At 41.9% G+C, this 12,744-nt stretch overlaps 1 protein-coding gene across 1 annotated transcript; it reads right to left on the reverse strand.

The window, feature by feature from the left end:
- Positions 1-446: 446 nt before the first annotated feature.
- Positions 447-12,300, reverse strand: LOC121554631 (T-cell-specific surface glycoprotein CD28-like). Its single transcript, XM_041868285.1, has 4 exons — positions 11,986-12,300; positions 10,176-10,532; positions 3,493-3,632; positions 447-734 (listed from the first exon to the last, which is right to left on the reverse strand). The coding sequence occupies exons 1-4, from the start codon at positions 12,068-12,070 to the stop codon at positions 612-614; spliced, it is 705 nt and encodes a 234-aa protein (XP_041724219.1). The 5' UTR covers positions 12,071-12,300; the 3' UTR covers positions 447-611.
- Between the last annotated feature and the right edge of the window lie 444 nt (positions 12,301-12,744).

The raw sequence follows: 12,744 nt of genomic DNA on the forward strand, positions 1-12,744 counted from the left end.
CGTGTCAGTTTCAATGTAAGACAGTCCCTTATTTTGACCAATACATGACAATCACAGTGGCTCTCAGAGAGTATGTGAGAGAATGTGGTTTAGTCCCCTCTTATTTGGAAACCACTGTTTCATGTGAAACCCATTCACTAGGGTCTTCCGCCAGCTACGCCACACGCACGCTACATATCACTGAGGGTGTCTCTGTGTCTATACGCTTAACCCGGGGGTGTGTGTGTGTGTGTGTGTGTGTGTGTGTGTGTGTGTGTGTGCGCGTGTGCGTGTTGCCTACGGTATGCATGGGGAAATGAGAGATTAACATTAATTTCGTATTCTTTTTTGGGGGGGGTGGGGGGGTGGAATAGTATGCGGCCCACAACTTCAAGAGTCCATTCTCAATAGATTCCCGGAAGATCATATCACATCAGACTATAATTATAAGATAACTCAATCTTTATTTACACACAATCAGTTGTACAATTACATGTATACCATGTGACTTGAAGAACTGGCTTACATAAAGAACTTAATGTATTTCTCCAGTCAGCTCTCAAAGGCCAATTCAGGCTCAACTCTCATTTAGCTTTTGTCTGAGAAGGATTGTGATCTGAGGATGACTGTGATCAGTATCGTCCCATTCGGATTGGATGCTGGACCCCCTGCTTCTTCCTAGGCCACCTGAGTGGAGCACTGGGTTTGATGTTCATGTAGTCGCTCTGGGAACACTCCACTCTCCCCAGTCTGAGCTGAGAATCAAACGCACAGAAAGAGGTGGAGAGTGAGTAGGGTGAGCTGTGTATATGTATGCAGCAACTTCACTCCCACTTGTCTCCAGTTCCACATCCCAACCCTCAGTATTCCTCAGCCCATCCCACCCTCTTCGTATTTCTACGCGCAAGATATCTTTCAACTATGCTGTGATGTTTAAGATTCAATATTGAATCTATCTAATCGAATAGAATCCATAGATTGCGAGTTGAGATAAATACTTTTACTAAGAGTATTAGTATATTAGTAATTGGCTGACCAGGTCTCTCCAAATCTCCCAACAATGCTATTACTAGGGTCAATTTTAGATTCATGTTATGCTTTTCAGCCATTCCTGAACCTGAGACCAGAAACAGGCTACCTCAGGGCAACACCAGAACAAATGGTTTGATTCTGTATCCTCGCAACAAAATCTGCAGAGCTGCGATGGTTGTATGCCCCAAATATTCAAAATTTTGTTGGTGGCAAGAATTCTGTACAATAATTTGAGCTGAAAAGCACGAAATGTTGAATCTTGCATCGTTTTATATATCAACTCGTTGTTTTATATATATACAGTGAGGGAAAAAAGTATTTGATCCCCTGCTGATTTTGTACGTTTGCCCACTGACAAAGAAATGATCAGTCTATAATTTTAATGGTAGGTTTATTTGAACAGTGAGAGACAGAATAACAAACAAAAAATCCAGAAAAACGCATGTCAAAAATGTTATAAATTGATTTGCATTTTAATGAGGGAAATAAGTATTTGACCCCTCTGCAAAACATGACTTAGTACTTGGTGGCAAAACCCTTGTTGGCAATCACAGAGGTCAGACGTTTCTTGTAGTTGGCCACCAGGTTTGCACACATCTCAGGAGGGATTTTGTCCCACTCATCTTTGCAGATCTTCTCCAAGTCATTAAGGTTTTGAGGCTGATGTTTGGCAACTCGAACCTTCAGCTCCCTCCACAGATTTTCTATAGGATTAAGGTCTGGAGACTGGCTAGGCCACTCCAGGACCTTAATGTGCTTCTTCTTGAGCCACTCTTTTGTTGCCTTGGCCGTGTGTTTTGGGACATTGTCATGCTGGAATACCCATCCATGACACATTTTCAATGCCCTGGCTGAGGGAAGGAGGTTCTCACCCAAGATTTGACGGTACATGGCCCCCGTCCATCGTCCCTTTGATGCGGTGAAGTTGTCCTGTCCCCTTAGCAGAAAAACACCCTCAAAGCATAATGTTTCCACCTCCATGTTTGATGGTGGGGATGGTGTTCTTAGGGTCATAGGCAGCATTCCTCCTCCTCCAAACACGGCGAGTTGAGTTGATGCCAAAGAGCTCCATTTTGGTCTCATCTGACCACAACACTTTCACCCAGTTCTCCTCTGAATCATTCAGATGTTCATTGGCAAACTTCAGACGGGCATGTATATGTGCTTTCTTGAGCAGGGGGGACCTTGCGGGCGCTGCAGGATTTCAGTCCTTCACGGCATAGTGTGTTACCAATTGTTTTCTTGGTGACTATGGTCCCAGCTGCCTTGAGATCATTGACAAGATCCTCCTGTGTAGTTCTGGGCTGATTCCTCACCGTTCTCATGATCATTGCAACTCCACGAGGTGAGATCTTGCATGGAGCCCCAGGCCGAGGGAGATTGACAGTTATTTTGTGTTTCTTCCATTTATGAATAATCGCACCAACTGTTGTCACCTTCTCACCAAGCTGCTTGGCGATGGTCTTGTAGCCCATTCCAGCCTTGTGTAGGTCTACAATCTTGTCCCTGATATCCTTGGATAGCTCTTTGGTCTTGGCCATGGTGGAGAGTTTGGAATCAGATTGATTGATTGCTTCTGTGGACAGGTGTCTTTTATACAGGTAACAAGCTGAGATTAGGAGCACTGCCTTTAAGAGTGTGCTCCTAATCTCAGCTCGTTACCTGTATAAAAGACACCTGGAAGCCAGAAATCTTTCTGATTGAGAGGGGGTTAAATACTTATTTCCCTCATTAAAATGTAAACCAATTTATAACATTTTTGACATGCGTTTTTCAGGATTTTTTTGTTGTTATTCTGTCTCTCACTGTTCAAATAAACCTACCATTAAAATTATAGACTGATCATTTCTTTGTCAGTGGGCAAACGTACAAAATCAACAGGGGATCAAATAGTTTTTTCCCTCACTGTATATATATACATTGACAGGGGGAGGAAATCGAAATTGTAACCAGCTCTGCATTGCTTAATTTATTGAAAAATAGATACTTTGAACAAGCTTTAATTTTCTATTCATTCAGTTAATTAATTAAGGCAATGTTTTAACAAGGGATGAGCTTTTTTTTGTAATCTACTTGAGAACCATTTTGGGTTCAAGTAAAACTTTTGTATAAGTGAAGCTTTTATAGAGCGGTTTAGTGCTTTTATATTTATCATCTCAGCCCACCCAGTTAATATTCATCATATAGATAGGCACACTTTATTTTATCTGGTTTAGCATCCCAGATTTTTGCTCATACAGTATAATTTGAAAAACGAGCCATCAGGAGTAGGCAGCTATGACTAAGGAGTAAATCAGTGTAATTTTTTCATAAATAGACAGGTATTTACCTCTCAATGGACTAAATAGTTAATTGTGCATTGAATTAATGCTAAGGCTTGAGAGATTACTTACTTATATTTTTTTATCACAGGAGGAAGCACCTCATGGATGTAAGACAAGTTACCCTCTCTCTGAGTAAAGGAAGTGAGATGTCACTCACCCGGATGGCAAAGGCGATGACAGTGACAGCCAGGCCATAGATGATGGTGATCCAGAACCCCAGCACCCATGCCCAAACAGGGACACCATCCACTCCAGAGCCTAAACATCCCACAGTATTCAGTGCCTGGCACTGGTGAGCTGTCCAACCAATCAAAGAGAGAGATAAAGATGTGAGGTTTTTTTTCGGATCCAGATTAAGCCTACTCCTGGGGTAATTTAGTTTTTCCATTGAAAGTGCATTTTAAGTCCAGAAGTAGGCTTATCTAGGTCCGGGAAACTGGCCAGTTTGGCCTTTAAGCGTAAGTAGATAATTAGAATATACTGTATATATACACTACCGGTCAAATGTTTTAGAACACCTACTCATTCAAGGGTTTTTCTTTATTTTTACTATTTTCTACATTGTAGAATAATAGTGAAGACATCAAAACTATGAAATAACACATATGGAATCATATAGTAACCAACAAAGTGTTAAACAAATCAAAATACATTTTATATTTGAGATTCTTCAAATAGCCACCCTTTGCCTTGATGACAGCTTTGCACACTCTTGGCATTCTCTCAACCAGCTTCACCTGGAATGCTTTTCCAACAGTCTTGAAGGAGTTCCCATATATGCTGAGCACTTGTTGGCTGCTTTTCCTTCACTCTGCCGTCCAACTCATCCCAAACCATCTCAATTTGGTTGAGGTCAGGGGATTGTGGAGGCCAGGTCATCTGATGCAGCACTCCACCACTCTTCTTGGTAAAATAGCCCTTACACATTCTGGAGGTGTGTTGGGTCATTGCCCTGTTGAAAAACAAATGATTGTCCCACTAAGCCCAAACCAGATGGGAAGACGTATTGCTGCAGAATGCTGTGGTTGCCATGCTGGTTAAGTGTGCTTTGAATTGTAAATAAATCACTGAGAGTGTCACCAGCAAAGCACCCCCACACCATAACACCTCCTCCTCCATGCTTTACGGTGGGAAATACACATGCGGAGATCATCCGTTCACCCACACCGCGTCTCACAAAGACACAGCGGTTGGAACCAAAAATCTCCAATTTGGACTCCAGACCAAAGGACAAATTTCCACCGGTCTAATGTCCATTGCTCGTGTTTCTTCTTTTTATTGGTGTCCTTTAGTAGTGGTTTCTTTGCAGCAAATCGACCATGAAGGCCTGATTCACACAGTCTCCTCTGAACAGTTGATGTTGAGATGTGTCTGTTACTTGAACTCTGTGAAGCATTTATTTGGGCTGCAATTTCTGAGGCTGGTAACTCTAATGAACTTATCCTCTGCAGCAGATGTACAGTGGGGGGAAAAAAGTATTTAGTCAGCCACCAATTGTGCAAGTTCTCCCACTTAAAAAGATGAGAGAGGCCTGTAATTTTCATCATAGGTACACGTCAACTATGACAGACAAATTGAGAAAAAAAATCCAGAAAATCACATTGTAGGATTTTTAATGAATTTATTTGCAAATTATGGTGGAAAATAAGTATTTGGTCACCTACAAACAAGCAAGATTTCTGGCTCTCACAGACCTGTAACTTCTTCTTTAAGAGGCTCGTCTGTCCTCCACTCGTTACCTGTATTAATGGCACCTGTTTGAACTTGTTATCAGTATAAAAGACACCTGTCCACAACCTCAAACAGTCACACTCCAAACTCCACTATGGCCAAGACCAAAGAGCTGTCAAAGGACACCAGAAACAAAATTGTAGACCTGCACCAGGCTGGGAAGACTGAATCTGCAATAGGTAAGCAGCTTGGTTTGAAGAAATCAACTGTGGGAGCAATTATTAGGAAATGGAAGACATACAAGACCACTGATAATCTCCCTCGATCTGGGGCTCCACGCAAGATCTCACCCCGTGGGGTCAAAATGATCACAAGAACGGTGAGCAAAAATCCCAGAACCACACGGGGGGACCTAGTGAATGACCTGCAGAGAGCTGGGACCAAAGTAACAAAGCCTACCATCAGTAACACACTACGCCGCCAGGGACTCAAATCCTGCAGTGCCAGACGTGTCCCCCTGCTTAAGCCAGTACATGTCCAGGCCCGTCTGAAGTTTGCTAGAGTGCATTTGGATGATCCAGAAGAGGATTGGGAGAATGTCATATGGTCAGATGAAACCAAAATAGAACTTTTAGGTAAAAACTCAACTCGTCGTGTTTGGAGGACAAAGAATGCTGAGTTGCATCCAAAGAACACCATACCTACTGTGAAGCATGGGGGTGGAAACATCATGCTTTGGGGCTGTTTTTTCTGCAAAGGGACCAGGACGACTGATCCGTGTAAAGGAAAGAATGAATGGGGCCATGTATCGTGAGATTTTGAGTGAAAACCTCCTTCCATCAGCAAGGGCATTGAAGATGAAACGTGGCTGGGTCTTTCAGCATGACAATGATCCCAAACACACCGCCCGGGCAACGTAGGAGTGGCTTCGTAAGAAGCATTTCAAGGTCCTGGAGTGGCCTAGCCAGTCTCCAGATCTCAACCCCATAGAAAATCTTTGGAGGGAGTTGAAAGTCCGTGTTGTCCAGCGACAGCCCCAAAACATCACTGCTCTAGAGGAGATCTGCATGAAGGAATGGGCCAAAATACCAGCAACAGTGTGTGAAAACCTTGTGAAGACTTACAGAAAACGTTTGACCTGTGTCATTGCCAACAAAGGGTATATAACAAAGTATTCAGAAACTTTTGTTATTGACCAAATACTTATTTTCCACCATAATTTGCAAATAAATTCATAAAAAATCCTACAATGTGATTTTCTGGATTTCTTTTTCTCATTTTGTTTGTCATAGTTGACGTGTACCTATGATGAAAATTACAGGCCTCTCTCATCTTTTTAAGTGGGAGAACTTGCACAATTGGTGGCTGACTAAATACTTTTTTCCCCCACTGTATATACACACCTGTTCTGAAAGGCCCCAGAGTCTGCAACACCACTACGCAAGGGGCACCACCAAGCAAGCGGCACCATGAAGACCAAGGAGCTCTCCAAACAGGTCAGGGACAAAGTTGTGGAGAAGTACAGACCAGGGTTGGGTTATAAAAAAATATCCAAACTTTGAACATCCCACGGAGTACCATTAAATCCATTATAAAAAAATGGAAAGAATATGGCACTACAACAAACCTGCCAAGAGAGGGCCGCCCAGCAAAACTCACAGACCAGGCAAGCAGGGCATTAATCAGAGGCAACAAAGAGACCAAAGATAACCCTGAAGGAGCTGCAAAGCTCCACAGCGTAGATTGGAGTATCTGTCCATAGGACCACTTTAAACGCCACAGAGCTGGGCTTTACAGAAGAGTGGCCAGAAAAAAGCAAACACGTTTGGTGTTCGCCAAAAGGCATGTGTGAGACTCCCCAAACATATGGAAGAAGGTACACTGGTCAGATGAGACTAACATTGAGCTTTTTGGCCATCAAGAAAAACGCTATGTCTGGCGCAAACCCAACACCTCTCATCACCCCAAGAACACCATCCCCAAGTTGGAATGGCATAGTCAAAGCCCAGACCTCAATCCAATTGAGAATCTGTGGTATGACTTAAAGATTACTGTACACCGGCGGAACCCATCCAACTTGAAGGAGCTGGAGCAGTTTTGCCTTGAAGAATGGGCAAAAATCCAGTGGCTAGATGTGCCAAGCTTATAGAGACATACCCCCAAGAGACTTGCAGCTGTAATTGCTGCAAAATGTGGCTCTACTAAGTATTGACTTTGGGGGGTGAATAGTTATGTACGTTCAAGTTTTCTGTGTTTTTGTCTTATTTCTTGTTTGTTTCACAATAAAAAAATATTTTTGCATCTTCAAAGTGGTAGGCATGTTGTGTAAATCAAAAGATACAAACCCCCCAAAAAATCTATTTTAATTCCAGGTTGTAAGGCAACAAAATAGGAAACATGCCAAGGGGGGTGAATACTTTTGCAAGCCACTGTGTGTGTGTATGTGTATGTATGTATGTATGTATATATATATATATATATATATATATATATATATATATATACATATACATACACAGTATATATATACAGCTCTGGAAAAAATTAAGAGACCACTGCAAATTTTTCTTAAATCATCATCTCTACATGTATAACAGCCATTCCATTCCAGTGTCTGTTGAATTCCAACACAGGCACACCTCATTCTACTGAATTAGGTACTGATTAGGTGATCACCTGAACCAAATCTTATTTAACAAGGAAAAGTATAAAAACCACTGCTGTGGTCATCACTATCATCTTGCAATAGGACCAGCTGGATGGCAAAAACAGTGCTAATAGTACCTCAAATGTAATATTAATCAAAAAATTACTATTGACCATGCCAAAAGAGTTGAAAAGGAATGTTTTGAGTGAGGAAAAGAAGGGTTCAATTCTGGCTTTACTGGCAGAGGGATACAGTGAGCGTCAGGTTGCTTCCATCCTTAAAATTTCAATGATGGCGGTTCATAAGAACAAGTTCAAGCAGCAGACATTGGGGACAACAAAGCTACAGACCGGCAGAGGGCAAAAACAACTCTCTACTGACCGGGATGACCGCCAACTCATTCGAATGTCACTCAACAACCGTTAGATGACATCAAGTGACCTACAAAAAGAATGGCAAACGGCAGCTGGGGTGAAGTGCACGGCGAGGACGGTTAGAAACAGGCTCCTAGGGGCATGGCTGAAGTCGTGCAAAGCTAGAAAAAAGCCCTTCATCAATGAGAAGCAAAGAAGAGCCAGGCTGAGGTTTGCAAAAGACCATAAGGATTGGACCGTGGAGGACTGGAGTAAGGTCATCTTCTCTGATGAGTCCAGTTTTCAGCTTTGCCCAACACCTGGTTGTCTAATGGTTAGACAGAGACCTGGAGAGGCCTATAAGCCACAGTGTCTCGCACCCACTGTGAAATTTGGTGGAGGATCGGTGATGATCTAGGGGTGCTTCAGCAAGGCTGGAATCGGGCAGATTTGTCTTTGTGAAGGACGCATGAATCAAGCCATGTACAAGGTTGTCCTGGAAGAAAACGTGTTTCCTTTTGCTCTGACATTGTTCCCCAACTCTGAGGATTGGTTTTCCAGCAGGACAATGTGCCATGCCACACAGCCAGGTCAATCAAGGTGTGGATGGAGGACCACCAGATCAAGACCCTGTCATGGCCAGCCCAATCTCCAGACCTGAACCCCATTGAAAACTTCTGGAATGTGATCAAGAGGAAGATGGATGGAATTTTTGCGCCAGGAGTGGCATAAAGTTACCCAACATCAATGTGAAAGATTGGTGGAGAGCATGCCAAGACGCATGAAAGCTGTGATTGAAAATCTGGGTTATTCCACCAAATATTGATTTCTGAACTCTTCCCAAGTTAAAACATTAGTATTGTGTTGTTTAAAAATGAACATGAACTTATTTTCTTTGCATTATTCGAGGTCTGACAACACTGCATCTTTTTTGTTATTTTGACCAGTTGTCATTTTCTGCAAATAAATGCTCTAAATGACAATATTTGTATTTGGAATTTGGGAGAAATGTTGTCAGTAGTTTATAGAATAAAACAGGTAGGTTTATTTGAACAGTGAGAGACAGAATAACAACAAAAAAATCCAGAAAAACGCATGTCAAAAACGTTATAAATTGATTTGCATTTTAATGAGGGAAATAAGTATTTGACCCCTCTGCAAAATATGACTTAGTACTTGGTGGCAAAACCCTTGTTGGCAATCACAGAGGTCAGACGTTTCTTGTAGTTGCACACATGAGGGATTTTGTCCCACTCCTCTTTGCAGATCTTCTCCAAGTCATTAAGGTATATATACATACACATATATATACACACACATACACACACACATATATATATATATATATATATATATATATATATATATATACATATATATATATATATATATATATATATATATATATATATATATATATATATATATATATATATATATATATACATATATATATATATATATATATATATATATATATATATATATATATATATATATATATATACACACATATACATATACACATACATATACTGAGTGTACAAAACATTAGGAACAGCTTCCTAATATTGAGTTGCACACCCTTTTGCCCTCAGAACAGTCTCAATTTGTCGGGGCATGGACTCTACAAGGTGTCGAAAGCGTTCTACAAGGATGCTGGTCCATGTTGACTCCAATGCTTCCCACAGTTGTGTCAAGTTGACTGGATGTCCTTTGGGTGGTGGACCATTCTTGATACACACAGGATACTGTTGAGCGTGAAAAACCCAGCAGTGTTGAAGTTCTTCAAACACTCAAACCGGTGCACCTGGGACCTACTACCATACCCCGTCCAAAGGCACTTAAAGCTTTTGCCTTGCCCATTTACCCTCTGAATGGCACACATTCCATGTTTTAATTATCTCAAGGCTCAAATATCCTTCTTTAACCTGAAGTGGATTTAACATGTGACATCAATATGGGATCATAGCTTTAACCTGGATTCACCTGGTCAGTCTTTGTCATGGAAAGAGCAGGTATTCCTAATGTTTTGTACACTCAGTGTATATTCCTGTAAATCAAGATATAGCATTTTGAACTACTGTGTGTGTGTGCATTCATGCCTGTGCGCATGCATGTGAATTTGTGTGTGCTTGCATAGATCAGTTCCTTTTGAAGTAAACATACCTTCAACCAGGACCACAGTCTGAGGCTCGTCTTGTACTTTCTCAATGGGAGGTGGGTACATGGGGTGCCCCTCGCAGGTATAGACCCCAGCGCGCTCCGTGGTCATTCCAGAGAGGACAAAGCTGACCGTGTGGTCCTGTTCGTTCACCTTCAGCCCCAGACCCTCCCCAACAGGAGTCACGGTCTCTGTGGAGTTGTGGTTGTGAGCACTGTCGTGAGTGTGGTTGCCAACCTCGACCAAGCCCAAGTAAAGGTGGAATCTCATCTCCTCCTGGTTCTTGCCTGTCAGGTTGGGGCAGCTGACCGATGCAGTGCCGTTGACAGACACACGGACCACATGGAACGTTCTGAGCGTGTCTGGTGAGGGAAGGTCAAAAGTCAAGCAGAGGCAGTCAATTGTATGCGTTATATCAGAGGGAAGTAGACAAGGGGCCTGTTTGAAAACTTCCCTCCTTCTTTCCTTGAAGAAATCACTGATCGGACACAGCAAGATTTGATGAGTGCAATGGGTTGTAAACCTAGCCTGGGTGCCAGTCTGTTTCTGCTCTCTTGCCATTAGAGCCATTCAGAGCACCATCTGGCCCTTACAGAGCTTGCTTAAAGACACATCCCACTGGGCAGAAATTGGTTGAATCAATGTTGTTTCCATGTTATTTCAACCCAAAACAATCTATGTGATGACGTTGAATCAACGTAAGAGCATTGTCTTTTTTCGCCTAACTTTTTTTGGGGGGATTTCATGTTGAATTCACAATAGTTGACAACACAACCAAATGTAAATCACAACTAGAAGTTCATATCACAACTGAAATCCTGACATCTCTAGCCAACAATGAAGCGACAGGCAGCAATCTCAAGGGGATTCAATCAATTCAGATTGCTTTTCACTTTGATATTGCGCACACGTGTGCACACAGTTTTGTTTTATGTGACATTTCTGGACTTTTTTGGGGAGTAAAAATGTATTCCCATATTTACCCTAAACCTAACCCTTAAGCCTAAAATAGCATTTTAACATATTCAGGACATTATCTTGTTTTCCTACCTTGTCAGGACATTCTGGTGACTTGTGTAGGAAATGTAAAAACACAAACACACACAGGAAATAGCTGCTGAGGCTGAATCCTGCAATACACTATCTTTTACCTAGCCCCAGTGTTGAATACAAATCTGGATTACTCGTATTTCATTATTCGTCATTTCACAGTATTTTAACCCACACATTGAACATCTTCCGAGAGAGAGAGAGAGAGAGATTTCATAAAGTGGTGGAGAGAGGCAGTCACAGAACTGTGTGGAATATAAAATGTGAGTCACTTAGTTTCATCCCTGCCCATTCATTTCTGCAAAGTCCTATCAAAATGAGGAAACAGCCAATTCAATGTATTACATACACCTGCTTATTCTATTCATAATATATCTGCAGTCTAGATGTTAAAGCATATCCACATCTGTAATTGGGGTTTAACTACAGTAGTTTGAGTAATGTGTTGGAGAGATCCAAACCATGCAGCTTTGCGAGAATTACAATCTTGAATGATCTGCAACCCTTTGATTGGGCAACCTTTTGCTTTTGTTCTAGTTATCAGAATGTTCTGCTAGTGCTATGGATCATGCCTGATGTGACATCTGTTGATACTGAGAATATAGATGAACGTTAATGACGTTGAAGTTCATGGTCAGATAGAAATGTAATAATTAGAGCTGAAACGATTCCCTATTCTACCTGACATACATTCATATCTGTTCTACACAATACTCTATGAACATTCTGTAATGTTGAACCCTCCTGAACAGGCCCAGATCTTACCTTTACAGTTGTGGGAGCTTATCATGTTGGCAGCACTGGAGAGGCAGAGGGAGAGGAGGATCGTGGGTATCCAGTAAACGTTCATCTTGAACGTTCTCAGTTTTGTCGTGAAACTGAAGCTCCCCTGGTATCCCTTTACAGTGCACAACAATCAGGGGAAATGTGACGATGCACTGTATGCCAAACAGAATGAGACAGTGACTGCTCTGCTCTACCTGAACATACAACACATGCTCGTCACACGATGACAGCATACATCTCATAACATCCTTCCCTATCACTTCACTGTGACCAACAATCTGGCCCTCGTCGACTGTAAGCAACTCTCTCTGCTGAACATCAAACAGAGTGACTAACTGCACAGACTCTTGAGTTAAAAACATCCGCACTCTGTGGCAGTGCACTCTGAAATTCACAATAAGTTTCCGCCCTCTACCGGTGTGTGACCTTTGATGCCCTTTGAATTTGATACTTTTCTGTGTGTTAGGGCTTGGAAACTCGTATTGCATTACTCATGTTTGTTTTTCTCCTCTTATCTCAGGGTTCTTCTCTGGATTCGCTCCATATCATATTTCACTGCTTCTGGTAGAACTCGCAGAGACCCATCCGGGTTTCTCTGTGACTATGTGACTGTCTCCTGTGACAGACAGTCAGGAAAACTAACATAATGTTGCTCTGATATTATCACAGAGACAAGGGTGTAATACATCAAATCGTATCACCATACATCTCGTTGTGGTCACTGTGTAGGCCAACATT

This window comes from Coregonus clupeaformis, chromosome 29 (genome assembly GCF_020615455.1).
Source record: "Coregonus clupeaformis isolate EN_2021a chromosome 29, ASM2061545v1, whole genome shotgun sequence".
Lineage (NCBI taxonomy): Eukaryota > Metazoa > Chordata > Actinopteri > Salmoniformes > Salmonidae > Coregonus > Coregonus clupeaformis.

Excerpts from the sequence above, each read along its gene's own strand:
- LOC121554631 (XM_041868285.1), bottom strand. The coding sequence starts at position 12,070 with ATGAACGTTTACTGGATACCCACGATCCTCCTCTCCCTCTGCCTCTCC. Across the intron at positions 10,533-11,985 it reads AAGCTCCCACAACTGTAAAG|ACACGCTCAGAACGTTCCAT; the intron begins GTAAGATCTGGG and ends TTCCCTCACCAG. Across the intron at positions 735-3,492 it reads TCATCGCCTTTGCCATCCGG|CTCAGACTGGGGAGAGTGGA; the intron begins GTGAGTGACATC and ends TTTGATTCTCAG.